Genomic DNA, 21440 nt, shown 5'->3' on the forward strand with positions numbered 1-21440 from the left:
GCGAAATGAACCCTAATTCAAAATTCTCCTCCTCAATTTCCAAATCTGTTAGCAAAAAGTACACCGTAATGCATTGTCTCCCAATCGAAATCCAGTCATTACGTTCACGAGTACCGACCTCAAATTCTCTTAAATTAACATCGATATCACGAAACATTACGTATTTCTTCAATTCTTGAAAAAACGCCACGTTTTGTGTATTTTTTGCGCCTTGTGAGTAGGCAACTTCTTGGGTAGTTGAAATTTTTTTGCGTTTTTCTCATTTAAAAGACCTATACCTACCTATTTATGCAATTGAAGAGTGATTTTCAGCTAAATCATAGCCGCTGAGTTCAGTTTTGTATATTTTATACTGGATAATGACAACTTACTGCTTAAAAACCCTAGTTATTATTATCAACTAGGCATTTACGAGTATGTACAATTGTACATAGATATTTCACTGGGTGATGGCTGACAGAGCTCAAACCTTCGCATTGAAGATGGAATTTAATATGAAGATCTTTCATAACTCTCATTTTTGCAAGTTTTTTTAAAAATCTTAATGATTATAGACCTATTAGACTTCTCTCTTCTCTATCCAAAATCCTTGAAAAAATCATTTGTAAACGTCTTTTTGACTTTCTGAAAAAGGAACAGATTTTGCCATCTTTTCAGTATGGTTTTCGTACGTAATAAAATGAGCACAGTTCATCAGTTGCATCGAATGGTACAACTTATTATCAACGGCTATGAAAAGAAGCAATCCACAACTGCAGCTTTTATAGACATCAAAAAGGCCTTTGACTCTGTATGGCATTGCAGTTTAATTCACAAATTAGTTACAATCGAAACACCCACCTTTCTATGCAAAATCATTTCTTCCTTCCTTCAAAATAGGAAATTTGTAAAGACATATTAAGCTCACATGATTCAACTCATACCCTATGAAGACGTTGAATCTAGACCTAGTACTACGCACATAGACAGATAGGTACTGGCGATCTACCGCCTCGTTACATACTCTTCGGAAGATAATTATAATTTATTTATGCACACAATAGATTGAAATAATTAATAAATATATAAAACTCTGGCGACTATTTGTGATATAAGCTTTATTATTCATTAAGCAACAATATGCACAGAGTAGTCTGATTATTTATTGATTATTACGTAATGGAATTACGTTTAATATAGGATTAGAATACATGGTATTCGTAATATGTGTAAAATACACCACCCAGGGAGGAAAATAGGGCATATGTACCGGATAGGGCAGGTCCATTACATACGACTCGGATAGAGATTTTAAATGACTGTACAGTTCATTTGAGCAACCACAGCTTCCCATTCTCGTTACATAATAGAATATTCACAAGGAATCCCATATTACTGATAGATTGAAAGTGTATGCACCACACATCAAATACATTGATAGGGATCCACACTTCTACCTATCTCGAATGGAATGAAACCAAGCTTACACTTGGTGAGTCCGTGGTTGACTGTCTGTTTGATCGGATAACGAGAAACTCATAACTGACGAGAACTAATATGCCAGATAGCGTGGTTAGGTAAGAGAACGAGAGAACAATTTTCAGTCACCTAAGCAACAGAAAATGGCGCAATTCCTCCCTTTACAAATTTTATGTTCAAATTGACGATGAAAGCTCTTCACTTCGAGGAATCAGCAAAGGAGTGCCGCAAGGCGCTGTATTGAGTCCAACATTGTTCATCTTATACTGCTATGATATTCCTAAACCAGCTGATAATGAAATAACAATGTTTGCTGATGACACGCCGTGTTTACTCAGCCAAAATAATGATCTTCTAATTGCTCGTAATCAACTTCAAGCTGGTATCAATGAATTTGAACCATGGTTTGAACGCTGGAAACTTAAGCTAAATCCTCTTGAAAGTGAAACGAAAATCTTCACACTTTGCAAAATCTCACCGACTCCAGAAATCTTAATCGATAACACTGTGGTACCATGGAATACATCAACAGTTAAATATCTCGGCGTACATTTGGACTAGAAACTATCTCTCAAAAACCATATCGTTCTCAAATCACGTGATGCCTACCTCAAACTACGTAAACTGTACCCCTTATTGAATCGTCGTTCCAAATTGTCTACATCTTGTAGTCTACTTCTTTACAAAAGTCTCATCCGTAGCTCATTCACATAATTATGCAGCGCCGGTATGAATAACAGCTTCAACAACTGACAAACATAAGCTACAAATTACACAAAACAAAGTTCTGCGAATCATTACAAACGCACCATGGTTCCTCCGAAACAATCAGTTACATAATGAACTGCAAATAGAATCAATCGACGCCTTCTCTGAAAGACTTACTGAAAAATACTTATTCGTGCTGGAATCGCTTGATGACTTCGAATTCCTACTTAGCAAAAATCTTATGAATCATCTTAAAACACATAAAAATCCTCAAGATCTTTTTTGATGCAATAAAACAAATTCTTTCAAATCGTTATATTCGTAGGTTTTTATAACAAAATTTTTGCCTACCCTCTTAAGTATCACGTTATTATTGTATAAAAATTGATCACTTCGTGTATAGCGCTTAGGCGCTGAGCCGAATAAATACCTACATATTTCTTCTTCTGATTAAAAATCTATTCGCGTACCTATGTTTTGGAAGAATCAGAATGAGTACCTATTAAAAGGTAAACTTAGACATAAAGACAGAAGACAGTAGGTATAAAACATGAAATTTGTATTGTACTTCTAATTAATTTCCCACTGAAACATATTAAAATTGACACCTAGATCAATAGGTACCGCGTTTATTTGAGGTTAGAAAAATATTCTGTTTTTAGGTAGGTATAATCAAGGGATCGACGATATTTTTGAATTTCAACGCTCGAGCCTATTTTTAACCCTCTCAATACGCAGCTCTAGTAGAGTATTTAGAGACAATTTTCCTCCCCCTTTCGGATTGAAAAAAAATTACCAAAACGATTTTAAAGAAATATCGGCTAACTCGGTGTAGGAATCGGGAATCCCTTCAATTCGACTATAGAATTCATAATACATATTATCAAAACCGAAGACCCGGCTATAGCGAATAAAACGTACATACATACGTAAAGTACTCGCGCACGCAAAGTATGTTATAAAATTTTCATTTCAGCAAAATCTAGTGCCATAAATTTCAATACTACGGTTCTTACTGTTGCGTAAACAATCCCATAAAACGCATAAAAAACATCTTGACGCGACGAAATATTCTGTTCTGTGTTTATTCAAGTTTTTTTTTCTCGAACCGAGGCCGGGGGGAGGGTTTATCCGCGCTTAGTCATTTTGCACCATCGTGGAAATCATAACTGCAATGTGCGTCAATTGTCGAATCCATATTGCGTTTTATATTATATCGACCATATGTTTCTTGATATTTTTAAGTAAACATTGAAAAGAACCATAGCTTACAGCCTCGATGAATTTTGAAAATCGCATTCGCATTCATTTGTAAAATTTTAACTGTTCGATAAGGTAGCCTATACCAAGACAATGGGAACTTACGTAGAAAACTTATTATTCTTTTGTAAGTTACTTATAGATTTGAAAATCTCTAGAACGAGACTATTCAAGGCATTTTTTTTCAATTGTTTTATACGAATACGTTTGATTCATTTTTAGTCCTATTCGGGAATATTTTGCTGTTTAACGCTGCGCACGGCTCGATAATTAATCGTAAGTAAAATTGAAACCTCATAAACTATATCTACTTAAATACCTACCTACTTACGCTCATCGTATAATTTTGTGGAAAAGGTTCGAATAATGATGGTGATTCAAAAAGTCCAACAAATGCGAGCCCTGTTCCAGGTAATAAAATTTCATCACGTTGTGAAGCTACATACATATCATATAAGTATAATATAGTTATACTTATATGTACTAGATGCTTACTTATTGGTTTTTACGTTTTAAAAAGAAATTCAGATCCAATTAATTCCTGCAAATGATTCAGAAAGTAACGATTTAAACGGCTCGAGTGCCGCTCAAGGTGAAAAATTTTTTCTCAATGATCTACAAGTAGATGTTACAAAGAAATCAACACAAACAGTGAACGCTGATTTCCGTCATTGGTATTCTTGAATCTCTTATAGGTGCTCCGGCTGATATGAAAAATTTGAATAACGATGTAAATGATTCACACGTTGCTCAAAATACCGCAGGTAAGAAAATAGATATAATTTCCCAATCGCTATACTTAGGCCTTCGTTCTTCATTAGGTATTTAAGCTACAATAAAGAATGTAGGTATCTGTTTGCAATGATACGTAATATGAATAGGTACTTAGGAAGCTACTTATTACATACTTACCTATTACATATTAAATATTCGTTAATTTCACATACCTACCTAGGTGACACTCTTCCAAACTCTGCAAATATACTAGATAACTTGCTTGGCTCAAATCAAACAACGCAAGATGCGCCCCAAAGTAAATGTTTACCTACTCGTAATAAGAATTTTAATAGTTCCTTGAAAAATTCAACAGTATAGGAAAAATAGATAAATTATCGTTCAATAGCTAAATTCATTTCATACCGTAATTTCATTATCATTACGTGGCATTTTCAGACCAAAATAACGACGTTCTGATGAACATTCTTAGGCAATTATTAGCAGGCACAGCAACTCCGAGTAAGTGAACTCGAATAAGTTTTATTTGGAGGGATTTTATAATACGCAAGTATAAGGGGTTGAATTGAATGCGAAAGATAAATTCAACCAAATACGTACGTAGACGTAGATAGACCGGTAATATTTAATGTTTATTTTTTCTTTCATTTCATTTTGCATTAAGATGCAAACTCTCAGATCGAATCAAAGGATAATCCAGGTACTTATATTGAAACTGAAAATAATATGATTAGAATAACTTACTTGAAACTATTCATTTTTATTTTGGCAGTTTAAGTCAATAAAGGCCTACAAAGAATAGACCTTTTGTTACGTAATAAATCTGAAACGTTGTAGCTACCAAAGTACATATTAACTTAATCTTATTTTTACAGATGATTCAATCGGAATAACTGTTTTACCAGTCGCACGTCAGTACCTTATATTTAAAATTTTAAAATATTATAATATGTAGTTGTTTGAAGTGGTAGGTAAGTATACGTTCTCTAAACGCAGAGTGATTCGGTCAGCAATTATCTTACCTTTCTTCGTACGTAGGTATACCTAATAGGTTCTTACTTCATATTTATTTTTTTATGAAACGAAATATAATTACTAATCTAGTCCCTTCTTGAGAAATAGTATAGGTACACTTACCCAACTGTGTATTATACGAATCACTTTGTAAAGACTAAAATAGGTATCTATGTATATTGTATGTAGTACGTAGACGTACCCACCAACACCGGTACCGTGTACTTCCAACTTTGTAGAATATGTATCATCTCTCGAATAATACTCATTGAAATGTGCTTAAACAAATAAAATTTAGGTACCTATTATTACCTTACAGAAAACGATTCTCTCCAGAATAATACCGCTCCTGCACCGCGTAAGCATGATGGGTTGCATAATTTTGACCTTTTTTTTTCATACTCCATACATTTTAGCGTTTTTATGTCACATTCTGTGATATCTGTGTTAATGCTTACATATGACTGAAATCTTTTTTCATTTTGAATTCATTTTGTTTCATTTTCTCCATACAGAAGGAATTGTACCTGCAGCTTCTACTGTTGCACAAGGTAAATAAATAATGATCCATTTCGCTTGATTAGTTACATTAAGAAATATAGATTAAATTATTTTTTATCGAAGGGTTTCAGATAATTATTTCAAGTGTTTGTTTTTTTTTTACGTTCACAAAGACTTTTTGTGGAAATTAGTACGAACAGACTCGTATTTGAATTTTGAATACGTTCTAAAATTTTAAAAGAATTTTTGTTTTGTTGATATAAAAATTAAATTCGTAACTTGATTTTTCCAATTTTTTTTTTTTTACAGAAACGGGCTCTACCCAAAATACCCCCGATTCGATTGGAATAACGATAGAACCTGCGACACGTGAGTACTTCGTATTTCATATCAGTATTTACATACTTAAGTATCTGAAAATTATTTTAACAAAGGGAGTGTGAGTGTGCAGTACCTAACCGAATTTTATTCTTATAGAAAATGATTCTTCGCAATGCATTAGTCCGGCCGAAAGTACTAGTACTGCTCTCGTTCCTGAACAACGTAAGCATACCTACTTATTTGAATTTTGAATACGTGTAATAGTGAGGGGTAGAATTATTCGGAGAGAGGATAGTTATTTTAATTTTATCCTAAGAATGAGGTTGAAAAATACTCCTAAGGGAAGGAGATTTTCCTTATGAGTGCAAGTTCGAGAGAATGAGTCCAAATAGTAGCCTACCACACTATTCACCAGATATCAAAATAGGTGTGTAAATAAAAACATTGTGAAGACTATATACACATGTTTTAATGAAATACTCATGAGAGTTACCTACGTATTTAAAGCTATCATATGAACGTGGGTTATGCAATACATAATACACGAGTGTTAATGAAATAGTATATTCACAAGCGTTTATGGACATTCCATTCATCTAATATTAGAAAGGATATCTTAAAAATATAGGGACCATAGTTGGGAAAATTCGCGCATATTCTATGACTTTTTAAATTTTAATTCAAATTTTTTGCAATTTTTTAAAAACAAATGAAGCTGAGAAGACTTTTCTTGAAAATTTGCGTCTCTTAATCTCTTTTCATCTGCATTGAACCAAATCACATACCCATTTATAGGCAAATAATGATGTTGATTGCAAATTGTCACTTGGGGGAGGGGGTACAGGTACACTCCAGGAAATTGACAACATTTCGAGTAATTTGTTGCGAAATTTTATGATTTTGGTTTTGGATTTTCTTTTTTAAATTTGAGATTAGTAAAAACATCATTTATTTTTCCACTTCATTGCTTTGGATTTGGAATTCCCCCTTTGTACCTAGTTGATTCAGAAGGTTGAACTTATGACAGGATTAAATTTTCAAAGTAGACAAAGTTTTGAGTATTTCTTTGCAAAAATTGATGATTTTCAATTTTTTTTTGAATTTGACTTTGAGATTTGTAAAAACATCATTTTTCATTTGATCTGTTTTATGTTTGAATTGCGAAAATTTACGATTTTCGATTTTTTTTTTTGAATTTGAGTTCGTTTTGTAAAAACATCATGTTCCATTCCCTCCCTTTGAACTTCTGCTGGAAGCTCCACCTCAGATCAAAAAATGGTGACATTCAATTAGGTGGGTGAGGGGGGGGATAAGCTTGATGAGGTTTTGAGTAATTGGTTGAAAAAATTGACGATTTTCGTGTTTTTTTTTTTTTTTTTGGAATTTAAGATTTAAAAAAACATAATTTCCCATTTCCTCGCTTTGAACTTTTGCTGGAAGCTCCGCCTCAGCTAAAAAAATGGTGACATCTGATCAGTTGGTGGGTGGGGGGGGGGGGACTTAACGAAATTTCGAGTAATTCGTTGCAAAAATTGACAATTTCCGATTTTTTTTTTGATTTGAGATTTATAAAAGCACCATTTTCCATTTTGGGACTTGAACCTGAGCTGCAGCCGCAGGTGCATTTTTTGAAATTTAGGTATAAATAAGTTTGATTTTTTGGCAAATAAAAAGAAAAAAACCGTAACCCTTATTTTTAACCGTAACCTTTATTTTTTTTGGTCATAACCTTAACCCTTAACCGTAACCTTATTTAATTATTTAGAAAAAAAATAACCTCTAAAAATTAACCAATATTTTTATGCTCAAAACCGAAACCTCAAAACCGTAACCAATATTTTTTAAATTTCGGTTTCCATCCCTGCAAAAAAAGGCAAAGGAGGAAAGTACCTTTCGATACTTTCGTCAAAAAACTGTACACTAAACTTTCACATCCCTTCTGCACTGCTCACTAATACCTGGCCTTAATGGTGTGTCTGATTGGATAAATACCTTTTTTCCTGGGTATGTCTGAATGTTTCCAGAATAACATCGACAATCCTGCGGTACCTCACCCCTCAACGACATAATGGGGGGGGGTGAGTTATTATAAAATTAAGTTAATCATCTTTTTTGGTACACTAAGGGCTTGCAAACCGAAACCAAAACTGAAACCAAAACCCCCAAAAACCGATTAAAATTGCTCAAAACTGAAACCAGGAGCGTTATTTTCCCACAACTAAAACTAAAACCGGGAGTGTTATTTTCTCAAATTCAAAACTGAAACCAAGAGCGTAACCAATTGAAAACTGAATTGGTTTTGGTTTTGCAATTTTTCAGGTAATTAGCCAGATTAATACTGCATTTTTGGTAGAAATAATTAATAAAGTAAAAAGAACTGATGCTAAAGGTGAAAAGGCCTGAAAACTAAAAAAGTTGACAAATTTGGCACTGCCAAAGTGCCGCTTTCTAGTCACATACACAAAGTATTTGAAAAAGTGATCACTTTTTATAGTTTTTGCGCAAGGGAAAAAACTATATTGTTTTCACTTTTTCTTCCGAGTTTTAACTTTTTTGGCTTAATGCTTTCTCATTTTCCATTCTTCCAACTTTTTTGGCTTTTTCATGATTGAGCGACGCGACCAGTTCGTAGCGGAGTATTTGGTAGGTCGTCAACTCGTCAACTTGTCACACAGTCGAGTTACATAATTTGGTAGGTTGTAGGACGAGCGTCTAGATTCATACCGGTGGCGGTTTGTAGTGGAATTTTTTTTTCTGGACTTGGAAATATTTTCGTCTTGCTTTTCTATTTCTACAATCCGCGGGTTGCATACTATCTGCCTGGATTTCCAAATTTTTATGTGTAAAATGCAACTTTTTCGATTGTTTGCGGATGCTGGTGAACTTTTATGTGGTCTCAAATTAAAGACAATGAAATTATTGAAATTCCCTATCCACTGATGTATAATTTTCATCATTTCGCGTAAAAATAACGGTTTAATGAATACTTTTATCTACCGATTTCTTCGTATTGTCAACTTTGAACTAAAAATACTCGAAATTTTGATCGAACACATCGGTATTTTATTATTGCAAAATGTTCGTTATTTTATTATCTTTAAAATGAGTGCTTACCCAAAGCTCTACCAAATACTATCAACTAACAATACTGGCAACTCCATTTAAAATACATTGGGCGTTTTTGTCGCAACAAGGGCGCTATCTGAGCGACTTGGCAAGTAACAGTAATTAATAGGCATTTATGTCAAGGGCTGTGATTGGTCGATTTAAATCTCGCGGATATCAGTAGTACCACACAACACACACAACAAACTAAAAAAACGAACTGATAAAACATCATTATCCCGCAAAATTCAATTCAACCAATCAGAATGCTTCTAATAGGATTTAGTTACTTGCCTGGCCGCTAGGAGGATTAAACATCATTTTTCAACAGAGTTGCCAGTAGAGCCTTTTACCGTTTAAAAGTTTTCGAAGTTTAAAGTTGTGGAAACTAGCTGCAAGCGGTAAGTATTGAACTTTGAATTAAAAATACTCGAAATTTTGATCGAACACATAGGTATTTTATTATTGCAAAATGTTCGTAATTTTATTCTCTTCAAAATGGTTCTTCAGGATCTTCACCCAAAGCTCTACCTTTTACCGTTAAAAAGCTCTCGTAGTTTAAAGTTGCGGGAAGTGGTAAAGTAACCACTTTCCGCAACTTTGAACAACGAGAGCTTTTGAACGGTAAAAGGTTGAGCTTTGGGTGAAGAACCATTTTAAAGATGATAAAATAACGAACATTTTGCAATAATAAAATATCCATGTGTTCGATCAAAATTTTGAGTATTTTCAGTTCAAAGTTGACAATACAAAGAAATCGGTAGATAAAAGTATTCATAAAACCGTTATTTTTATGCGAAATGATGAAAATTATACATCAGTCGATAGGGAATTTCATTGGCTTTGATTTGAGACCACATAAAAGTTCACCAGCATCCGCGAACAATCGAAAAAGTTGCATTTTTTACATAAAAACTTGGAAATCCGTGTAGTTTTGCCTACCAGAGTGATAAGAATCAGGCATAGAGTATGTAACCCGCGGATTGTAGAAAAGCAAGACGAAAATATTTCCAAGTCCAGAAAAAAAAATTCCACTACAAACCGCCACCGGTATGAATCTAGACGCTCGTTTCAAACGGCCAAAAAATAAATCGCAAAAACTATCTTAGAGCAGCGGGTACGCTGGTCTCTTGTTTGGCCTTCTTCCCTCTAAAAAATGGAGAAAAAAGGAAAAAACTGAAACCAAAACCGAAACCGATTCCTTTGAAATCAAACCCTTTAAGCAAAACCAGAACGAGAGAGATAATATTATAAAAAACCTAAACCAAAACCAAAACCGAGAGTCATAGCTATCCGGTTTTCAAGCCCTGGGTGCACTCAATGAAAAATAGATAAGTTGCGGCATATCCTTAATTAAACAAAAGTCACTATTACATGACGAGGATCTTGCCATCGCGAGTAGCTTGAACCAAGTAATTGAGGAGCTGTACTTATATCAAAACGCCTTAAGTCCATTTTTATGAAAAATGAGATCAGAGTGTTTTCCTAAGTAAAATTCAACGGGGAATCGATTGAAGCCATCGTCGTAAATCCATCTGCCATGCTTCACCTCGAAAATCCCAGTTGAAGTTGAGATTTGCATCAAAACGCAGTAAAAACCAGCAATTTTGCTTCAAAACGCAGTAACTACACTATTTTTTGCGTTTTTCGTGTTTTAAGGTTGGTAAACATTGATTTCAGAAGATGGGTACTGTTGGTGACGAAAATACTGATTTTTTAAAAAATGTTCAACATTTTGTTCAATCATAATCACACTTGGCCTGAACATAAAAAACAAAATCTTGTGTCATCACTCAGTCACTATGGCAAACGGCGCCTTAATTTTGAATATTTTTTTACTATTTAATAGATAATAATCATCAAAATGGTTCTCTACCCATGTGTTTTTATTTGAGTAAGAGAGATGCCAGTATATTCACTGCGTTTTGATATAAAATGTGCGTGATGTTTGTAACGAGTTTCAGTATAATTTTTCTCCCCCTTCCTACGTTCCCCCCGGTTTTCAAAAAATTTGGGCACTTTCATGTTTTGAGGTCGTGTTGACTTCCTCTTTGCACCGATACCACATTTGACCCCCTTCAACTCCCCTCCAACCTTCCTTATTTCTGAAAATTTTGCAAAATGGACTTACTGCGTTTTGATAATTATACAGCTCCTCATTTTTCTCGATCGAACGATCCTTGACGGAGCGTCCGATCGTCATAAGAACTTAAGAAGTTACACGTTGACCTTGACCATGAAGGGGGTGGATCTTATTCCTCCTACGAGGGGAATACATTTCCTCCTCAGGCGGTTGGGCCATACCTGTGCCTCACATTAGTTCTAAAATTTTAGAAAGATTTTTATTTTGTTATAAAAATTAAATTCGTAACTTTATTTTTCCATATATATATATTTTTTTTACAGAAACGGATTCTGCCCAAAACGCTCCCGATTCGATTGGAATAACGATAGAACCTGCGACACGTGAGTACCTATTTCATATCAGTATCTACTTATCTGAAAATTATGTTAACAAGGGAGTGTGTAGTAACAGAATTTTATTCTTATAGAAAATGAATCTTCGCAATACAGTACTCCGGCTGAAAGTACTAGTACTGCTCTTGTTCCTTATCAACGTAAGCATACTTACGTACCTACCTAATTATTAGTTACAATTTTTTTTTGTATTAATTGAGGAAACATGTTTACTTACTGCGTAAGGGAATTTTGTAATCTGTAACACCTGACTTACTTATGTGTGTTCTCATCTACTTATTTTTGTTCTTAATAAAAATGTAAGTATAAGTAATCTTCTTTCGATGTAATACTTAACATTTATGCGTTCCTTGGCGCAGCAGAGGGAACTGCATCCGGAACCGGAACTACTGCAACTCCACTAATGCAAGGTAAGCAAGATTTAAGTAACCAATACAAGGGTTAGCTTCAATGTATTATTCTTTCATTCCTAAACTATTCTCACTCTCTTTTGATTAATAGATAACGATACAACGCCCATTCTGAGTCTGAGTATTTCTCCCTACGAAAATGGAACTACTCCAGATCAATCTCAACGTAAGAATTATTCTGCGTATCTAATTATAGGTTAGGTACTTATAATTAAGCATAGGTAACCAATAACCATTGTTGTTCCGATCAACGTATGTTTTAGAACAAAATGTCGATAATAATTCCGCTATTGAAAACTCAACACCTGATCAAGGTAGGTAAATGTAGCTTCATATTACCGATTTGGTAGTACATCTATAATATTGTTTGTAAGTAGGTATAATCTACGAATATCTGAGGAATAACATTGCTAATTCTCTTGCATTTTCTTTACTCGTTAACAGGTTGTGGCATGCAAATTTCGGTTTCTCCGCAGCCAACATTACAACTAAATCAGGGTAAATACACTCCTATATATATATCCAGGTGAATAGGTAACATATTTCATTACCTACCGAATGTATTAATTTATGTATTTTCGACATAGTCACGGTGAGCCAGATTCTGTATCATTTGAAAATGCAGTATGAGCATTTGTACTCCAAACAAGGTAAAGTTGATTGATTATTTCCTGCACAAATTTATACATAAACTATAGGTAGGTACTTAATTGATTTCGAATTGAGATTGAGACGCAGCGAAGAATCACTGTTTCGTTGTACTATTTGTATATCTATGTATTACAACATTTCGTTATATTCAAATAAGTATGTAGAATTAAAGTGTAAGAAGGTATGTGAAGTGAAATGGTTCGATATGTTTGCAGGCAACAGCAGTGAAACGTACGAAGTTATACAAACACAACAAACGTTCCTCAGGGAAATGTTGCAAGGTAAGCAATCTTATGTTAGGCTTGTACGTAGCTGCCTATTCGACTATTTGTGTATCCTTGTCACAAATATAACTACAATCTACACACATACATAGTTATAATCTACTTAGCTTACAGACTTAGTCGCTCGCTTGTTTTTGAATCAAAAATGTTATGTGTCAGATTTATATATTAGCAATCTCTGTTTTTTTTTTTTTTTTTTTTTTTTTTTCATCATTCAACCAGCGTCCAAAGAGGTGACTTCGGAAAATAATAAAAATATCGTATCGACGACTTACGCCGCATATTATTCCACCGAATACGCGTATACTTTTTTACTATGCAAACTACATCATACTGCAGGTAAGAGGGTACCTACGTACCTTACCTATACCTACCTATCTACATAAGTACTCGTAAAATGGATGAAAAAGTTGAACCAGTGGACTTAGACCATAAATCTAGGCACCTTTTCTAGGTTTTCAAATCTGCGTCTTATATAACAGTACCTAAGTAAATACATATGAACTTATTCGAAGCATTCTTCTTTTTTTTTTAATTTTGAAATTTTATAGCAGGTGCTACAGACAAAAATAATCCCACGCATGCAAACACTTCGTCCAAGTGCTCTCAAATCATGAAAACATTCAGCTCGTTCAGTATGTCCTACAAAGAAATAATCTCCCAAGGTAAGTGCTTAATATGTTTTCCACCTTAAAGTCCATTTCCTGTTCTGAAATTTTGGATAATTTGAATTTCGAAATGAATTTATCGACGGCTTGATTTTTCACTTTTTTAGTTATCGAAAACAACGGAAGCGATGTTTTGAAATATGACAATAAAAACGACGACGGTCAAACGAATACTGATAATGGTACTCCGAATGATTCGAACACAAATACACCGAGTAAAAGTAGGTACCGAATACTTTTCATTTCTCAGCCCTACTTACTTTTAAATGAAACAAAAATGTACTTGTAAACTGATCTGCGTGTAATACACTTTTTTGCAGAAGTATCAACATCGAATGATGAAACCATCGAACGACAAAATCTTGAAAAAGGTACGAGTAGGTCCAAATTTATGACATCGTTGCTTAGTTCCTTCAGTTTGAGAAAAGTTCAAGGACTCCCCCCCTCCCATGAGCGGATTTATAACAGAAATACAATTTTCTAATAGGATATTTATCAATTTTCAGATTTGCACGGATACGATCCCGATAAGTTTTACAACCGCGTAAGATGTAAGTTTGAGTATACCTATAATACGTCTTGATCGTTTGTTGAATCAATAGTTTATTCATACTCGTAATATATATATTCATCCAATCTATACTGTGTCTATATCAAATTTATATTTTGAGTAGCGGAAGGAACTGATTTGGACCAATTCGATACAAAACAAAGTCAACAAATAGGTGAGTTTTCGAAGAAAAGCAAATAAATATAACTTACTCCTCTCATAAGTTAGTATTATTTGCCGAATATGCTGACCATTAAATTTTTTTATTTTTTATTTGATAGGCGATTCCGTATATTCCAATGAAACAAAAGGAAAAAAATCCGACTGTAAGTAATTTTTGACATTATTATTGTTTGTAATGTTTTTGGAAAGAAATTGCTCGGACCCACTCGACTACACCTATAGATACCTATGTTTTTTTTTTAAATAATATTTTATTTCTCTCGTTTCATCTGTCCACCTGTAGCTACAGCTTATCTCCTATCGGAAGTTAGAGGAATACCGAAAAATGCATCACGTAAGTCTTTGCTGTGACGAACACGCGAGTAATTTTTTAATTTCAGTATTCGCGTTATAATATGAGAAAAATATGTTTGCAGTGGATGATCCTTCAAACGGAGCACAGCGTTTAAGAAAAATGAGCAGTCAGTAGTCTTATTTTTACAAGAATTTTTCTTATTTTTACATACCTACTTATAAGTTGGTCTAGGGTGCTCCTTATTTTGAAAAGTTGGAATTTTGTAGCTCCCACCCCCCCCCAAAACATGACCTCAGATAAGAAAATAATTCCCTATTTTTTAGTTTCCCCTATCTGTAAAAAAAAAGTGGTGCCGGTAGCCCCCTTAGTGGGGAAAAAAATCAAAAAAAATCAAAAAAAGTCTATTCGTGAAAATTTTTTGTTTCTGTGCCAGAATGTTTCTAAATAATCCCCTTTTTAAGAAAAAAATTTCTCCGGCTCTTCAAACCATATTGGCCCCCTAGTAAGGAGCCCCTCAAAGTTGAAAAAATCACAAAAAATGATAATAAATCAAAGTTATGGGAAATTTGATGAAAATATCTCATTTCCACATTAGAATTGTTCTACATAACCCCCCTTCCAAGAAAAAATCATTGTTGGACCCCCAAATGATTTTGGCTCTCTTGCATGGAGCCCCTCAAATTTGGGAAAAATGAAAAAAATATTATAAATTTGATGTCTATAGAAATTTTTTGAAAATTTATTTATGTGCAGAATCTTTCTGAATAAGCACTTTTCCAAGAAAAACTTTCCCCCGGTCTCCCAAATCATGTTGGTTACCTTTAAAGCCCAAAGCCCCTCAAAGTTGAAAAAAAAGAAAAATTCCTATCTACACAAATTTTTTGATAAGGTTTCATTTCTAAGCAGAGTACTTTTAATAGATAGTAACCACTTTTTCAAGAAAAGCACCCTTTCGTCCTCCAAATGATGATGGTCCATTTTTATGAGACCCCCCCAAAATCGAAGAATATTGGGAAAGATGAAAATTGATGTCTATAGGTACTCGTAATTAGGTGAACATTTTTCATCTCTGTGCAGAATGCTTCTATGATACTTATTCTTTTTTCCAGAAAAACCCTTTTTCAGTCCCCTCTACAATGCTCACCACCTACATAGATAGAGATCCACAAAGTTGAATTTTTTTTGGAATGGAGGTGAAGTCTCTTCTGCAAAGATAGTTTCAAGTCACGGATATGTTTTTTTTTTGCTTTAAACTTGAAATTTAAATCTCATTGATAGAGATTCTTGACGATTTTTTCCAAGTTTTCAAGTCTTACATTACAAAATATCAGAACGTCAATGAGTCTTCTGTGAAAATTTGCACTTCAATGTTTCTCAAAGTCCAAATTCAGAAATTTGTCCGTTTTCTACAAGTTTTCGAAAGTCTGGCATAGGTAGTGCTTTTCTGATGAAGATCGACCAAATCCAAGGATTAGAATATGGAAGAAAAAAATGTATCTAATAATATTAATCTTTTTTCATTTTTTGGGGAAGGAGACATAGACAAGTTCCACCTTCTCATCATGTAGACTGGTCATAAAATATTTAACAGTATTTCTAATGAAAATGGACCAAATTCAAGGATTATGATGTGAAAAAAAGTAAAAATTTCAATTTTTTCGATTTCTTTTATATTTTGAGGGGGGAGGGGGAGAGGCGTGCTCCCTAGCACGACTCATTTTTACTAACGTGATTGAAGAAGTTTTTCTCGTGAAACCCGACAACAATTTAGAGCGTCATTAAATATATTTTACAAGTATGTACTATGCAGGCATAAATATGAGCTCTCCCTTCTAATCCACTGGTTAGTCTTGGGTGGAGGTAGGGGGCTAAAATTGGTATATAGGTTGATTTTACGTAAGTAGGGACTTAACTGAGATGTTAGAACTAGAAAGTTTACAATTTTAAAAGTTTTGCCTGATACTTCAATTTTTTCATGTGTGGGAAAATTGGGGGGGGGGCACCGGCACGACTTTTTTTTTCACCTAGTGAGCTGGAATTTTCAGGGAATTATTTTCTCACCCAAGGTCATGTTGGGGGGAGGGGGGTGGGAGCGAAAAAAATCGAAAAAAAAAATTTCACCATACAAATAAGGAGCACCCTAGTAGGTACCTACCTTTTATTCCGTACTTATTTACTTTGGTTTTTATAGATACCTTGCGAATAAATAGCGATGCCGATACTCGTGGACATGTAGAAAATGGTAAGCAATGTAGCAAACCCGGACAGTACCTACTATACACTACCGCTACTAGCATAATTATTAAGAAATCTGAAATTGAAATTTCGTTGATATACTTACTTGATAATATGTTGAATTGTGAGTTCTTGAAAAAGTATTCATTTTTTTATTCTCTAGGTGAAATTGAAATCAATTCCGATCATTTGCAACATTTCGACGGTAAGCTAAATTACATATACCTACCGGTATATGTATTTAGGCTGTATTTGACAAATGAACAGCCTATGTCCATTTAATTAGATGTATTTTTCATGTAAGTTCATTTTGTTATTTTTAGAAACACAAAGACAGTTGGACCAGCTGGAAAGAAATTATTTTGACGATGGTATATGTGCCTATAATATCTGTAATTTGTGTACTTGGACGCATTGGTATAATTCATCAAGTTCTAAGATTCAATATTTAAAGTTTTTTAATGTTTTTTTTTTCTTTTTTTTTTGTGTTGAAGACAATAAAAACATCGGTGGAAATATTAAAAATGCCAAATTACAAGGTATAGTATTAGTGATCTTTTTACGTAATTTCTAACTTGAATTTAAAACTTTCTATGTACATAATACCCAACTTGTATCTAATATAATTTTACTTGTAATAAATTTTAGATGTCGAGAAGCATTACTCCTCAACAGTGCAACATATTCGAGATGTAAACGGTATGTTAAAGTTGTAAAAAAAACTTTTAAAACGCAAAATACCATTGTGTGAATTTTCACAAGTCCCACACTTCGCTTCGTCAAAATTAAGTTGATTAGTATAATAGCGATCGAATGTCGAATGAAATGTTTTAGGCCAACATATCGAAAGTACATTCAGTTTTGTTCTATTTTCAGAGCAAGTGACCATACCAAAACCTCAGCAAACAAATGCAAAAAAATGTAAGTAATATCCAAATTAACTTCCTTGCGAGTGGAAACCAATCGATTGACAGATATCAATTGAATCATAATCTATGTACATTGAATCTGTATCCGTATTCTTGGAATATGCTTTTATACAAGACGTACTATTTAATCACACTAGATGGTGTTATATTTCAGATACGTTCAAACAAGCAGTTGAAAAACTCACAACGTACATCGAAATTTTGCACGTATTCACTGCGAATTTGGAGAAACATGTGCAAGATAAAAAAGCCACAGATGGCAAACAAGTTGCAGGTAGGTGTATTGCTAGGCGTTCAGACTTTCTTTACGGCGCTTCTGGCCATTAATTTAGCTGTAATAGGTATAGCAAGGTATAGGTTGAATTTGTTACGGAATAAATTTGCGATTAGTCGTAAGCTGAGAGATGAACTACGTAGGTAAGAGGTATCTACTACCTACTGCCATTTTCTTCGCAGGTGTTTCAAATTTCTGTAGTATAGATACCAATTAGTTGTGTGCCCATTTGCACTGTGTGAGTTTTCGAATGAATTTTTATTATAATTCCGATCAACTAGATAGATTTTGAAAAGAATCTCAAAGAGTTACTTGTGCCAGCTCCCGATACCTTACTGTGAGAATAAAAATTCAGATTTGTCTGAAAGAAAAAATGAATAAAAATTCGTATTTGCTCGCGCGGCCAAGATACAAAAATCCATACTAATAGAGTGAACGTATAATCTAGTTTTAACCTTCATTTTCATACTTTTCGATAATTCTAACCGTAATGTGTTCTTAACACGAAACGCAAAAGGATCGGTGGAATTTCTTATTCAAATAGCCCACTTTTTCCACTCATTAAATGTACGTGTTTTTCTCACATACTTAGCTGGGCTTAGAGGCCTTTGTGTATTTTAACAAGAATTACATGCGAAGAAATTAATACCCACTTCATTATGCATGTTGGGAAGTGATTGTAGAACTATGAGACTGAGTACTTTGAAACCATTTTCAATGTTGAAAAAAATTATAAGTAAATTTGTTCATCAGTTTATCATATTTGTAAGCTTATCTGCATGCACTACATATTTAAAGTTCAGATAAGCTGGTAATGTTCACCCTAGCTGTAATTCGTATTTTATTATTGGTATACCCTTTTACTGTCTAGTTGCGCTATTCTTCTTACAAAAAAAAAAAAAAAAAAAAAAAAACATATTAATGAGGAAGAGGATTATTTTGGTACTAAAAAAATATAAATTTTGAAAAATGATGACTTTTGTTTTAGATACCTTGCACGAAGACATTTATCAGAAAACTTTGAGCTATAGACAATATTTAAAGGAATATTTTGCATCGACAAATGTTGGTGAGTACTCTTGATTTATTTAATAAGGTGTCCCATTGTTATGTTTCGATACAGTTCGTGTACTATGACTACTAATACCTACATATTTATATCCTATCATTTTATTCTATTTTTAGAAAGCGGTACGTTTAGCGGCAAAACCGAGGTAGACACGATCGAACAGGAAACTGAAAGTTGGGAAACGACTGTAGAAAAACGATTTTCGTTGTTAGAAAGTGCAGATCCTCAAGGCCAAACAAATTCACCGCAATCGCCAACCGATACCAAAGGTATAAAAAGTTCAAGTTTGAGCTTATTTTTAACGAATTCGCAAAAATGATGTATACATAATATGTACTATTGCTCATTCTACATTTAGATGCAGATAAAATGAAGGCCGATCCTATCCAACTTTTGTGGTATTTTGAAGAAGCTAGTTACTATATGGAACATTTGCAACAGTCTCAAATTGAATTTATGAGTTATTTGCCTTACCCGGATTACAATGTGAAGGCTGTTCCCGATAATCAGAATGGTGCGGATGTACAGTTCTTCTTGAACTAAGTACATACTAAGTAGTAGAAATAATTTGAAGCTCGATATACCTATCCAGATCTCTTTTTTTAAAAATCAATTCTATATTTTATAAATTAAATTAAGCCTATACGATGTAAGTTACATTTATGTTTATTTTGCTGCGTGGGATAGGTATGGATCATGCTTCAGGCTTGATGAGTTGATTTTATTCTTTAATTTATGTATTAGTTGTTAATTATTTCAGTTTTATTTTATTTTTAGTATGGTTTAGTTACTGTTATTATACATTTAGAATTTAGATATTAAATCATAATATTAGTTAGGTATTAACATTATATTAATATAGGTTACATTATTAGATTATACATAAGTAGTTAAACAAGGTTATCAGATACAGTACTCGTATGCGTCCTAAACACCAAATTTTTTTCCTAATTTATGATTTTTGGACTAAATTATCTCAATTTTATGCACCATATCCCGAATCAAAATACACCGAAATTTCCACCCGCTGCATTGTCGTTGATTTTCTAATGGTACCATAAAAAAAAGTCGTAGCAATCTGCTGCCATGTAAGAGCCAAATTTTTGTGCCAGAAACATTGAGGGCTCTTGAGCTACTCGCACCCTCGCTTCGCTCCTATACTTCGCCTTATTGGCGGGGGGGGGGGGGGTAAGTCCCCTCTGAACCCCCCTTGAGCTTTTCCCAACTCTCTCTTTCCGCTGTTTCCTTCTTGTATTCGCGGTGGGACTACGTCCACCCTGCACCCCCTTGGGCTTCACCCAACTCTCTTCTTCCTCCTTCAAAAAATATGGCAACAAACCTGTCTTGACCCTGAAACTGGTCAAATGGGGTTGGAAGGTTGAAACCGGCAAAAAGCACTTCGGGTACATCCTCTCATTGTAATGTGAAAATTTGAACTCTCTAGGTCAATTTGGAGGGGCTACGGGCTGTCTGAAAAATTGGAAAACACGTGAAATAGCAAAAAATCCACTTTTTTGATGCACACAATGTGGTGCTCACAGCACAGTGTGATACATTTGTAGAGGTGGAAGACACACTGAATCAGGCAATAGAAGAACTCGACAAAGCCAACCACCTTAGGCCAAATTGATCCAAGACCAAAACCTGTTCCTTCCACCTGCAAAACCATGAGGCCAAGAGACAACTCAACATCCAATGGGGAAACACTGCACTGAATCACAATAACCACCCCAAATATGTAGGAGTGACACTGGATAGATCACTCACCTACTGGCAACACGGTGAAAAAACCAAAATGAAAGTGGCTGCTAGAACAAACTTGATCCGAAAGCTGGTAGGTAGCATATGGGGAGCTAAACCACAGGTCCTGTGCACATCAGCACTAGCGCTGTGTTACTCAGTTGCAGAATATGCTTGCCCAGCATGGGGATGATCAGCACATGCTAAAAAAGTAGATGCCCCTGAATGAAGCCTGTCGATTGGTGACAGGATGCCTCAGAACAACTCCACTCACAGCTCTGCATTGTCTCCCAGGGATTGCATCACCAGAAGTGCGTAGGGAGGATGGCTGCCAGAGCAGAAAAAACTAAAGCAACACACAACCCCCTTCACCTCATGCATGGCTACAACAAATTACCAGAGACCAGACTAAAATCTAGATACAGTTTCCTGAGAACAGTGAATGAATTGAGTGCTCATGCCGAAGTTGAACGCTGTCAAATCTGGAAAAACAGCATCAAGTAGCAATACTATTGCCCTAAAGCAACCAACTGAAGTACAGCCTCTGGAAAACGCTGAATAGAATTAGAAGC

General features: G+C 34.4%; 1 protein-coding gene across 7 annotated transcripts; it reads left to right on the forward strand.

Moving 5' to 3' along the window:
- The first annotated feature begins 3398 nt into the window (after positions 1–3398).
- On the forward strand, positions 3399–20158 carry LOC135839753 (uncharacterized). Of its 7 annotated transcripts, none has more exons than XM_065355933.1 (40): positions 3399–3553; positions 3649–3702; positions 3784–3837; positions 3947–4018; positions 4122–4190; positions 4382–4459; positions 4600–4662; positions 4826–4861; positions 5037–5072; positions 5495–5533; positions 5691–5726; positions 5986–6045; positions 6154–6219; positions 11509–11568; positions 11655–11720; positions 11940–11990; positions 12082–12156; positions 12254–12304; positions 12435–12488; positions 12578–12640; positions 12857–12922; positions 13148–13264; positions 13477–13590; positions 13701–13814; positions 13914–13964; positions 14100–14144; positions 14268–14318; positions 14425–14469; positions 14610–14660; positions 14743–14787; positions 16813–16863; positions 17020–17061; positions 17180–17227; positions 17351–17395; positions 17505–17555; positions 17691–17777; positions 17940–18059; positions 19048–19128; positions 19245–19397; positions 19487–20158. In XM_065355933.1, the coding sequence occupies exons 1-40, from the start codon at positions 3520–3522 to the stop codon at positions 19669–19671; spliced, it is 2679 nt and encodes an 892-aa protein (XP_065212005.1). In that variant the 5' UTR covers positions 3399–3519; the 3' UTR covers positions 19672–20158. The 7 variants fall into 7 exon arrangements, with proteins under 7 accessions (XP_065212005.1, XP_065212006.1, XP_065212007.1 ...); XM_065355934.1 differs by having other exon boundaries at positions 13480–13590; XM_065355935.1 differs by having other exon boundaries at positions 11943–11990.
- The last annotated feature ends 1282 nt before the right edge of the window (positions 20159–21440 follow it).

Source organism: Planococcus citri, chromosome 3 (genome assembly GCF_950023065.1).
Source record: "Planococcus citri chromosome 3, ihPlaCitr1.1, whole genome shotgun sequence".
In the NCBI taxonomy this organism is placed as follows: Eukaryota; Metazoa; Arthropoda; class Insecta; order Hemiptera; family Pseudococcidae; genus Planococcus; species Planococcus citri.

Bases quoted from the DNA above. Each gene is read 5' to 3' on its own strand.
- LOC135839753 (XM_065355933.1), top strand. From the start codon at position 3,520: ATGGGAACTTACGTAGAAAACTTATTATTCTTTT. The intron at 4,191-4,381 runs GTAAGAAAATAG...ATACCTACCTAG, and splicing joins CGTTGCTCAAAATACCGCAG to GTGACACTCTTCCAAACTCT. The intron at 4,862-5,036 runs GTACTTATATTG...TTATTTTTACAG, and splicing joins CGAATCAAAGGATAATCCAG to ATGATTCAATCGGAATAACT.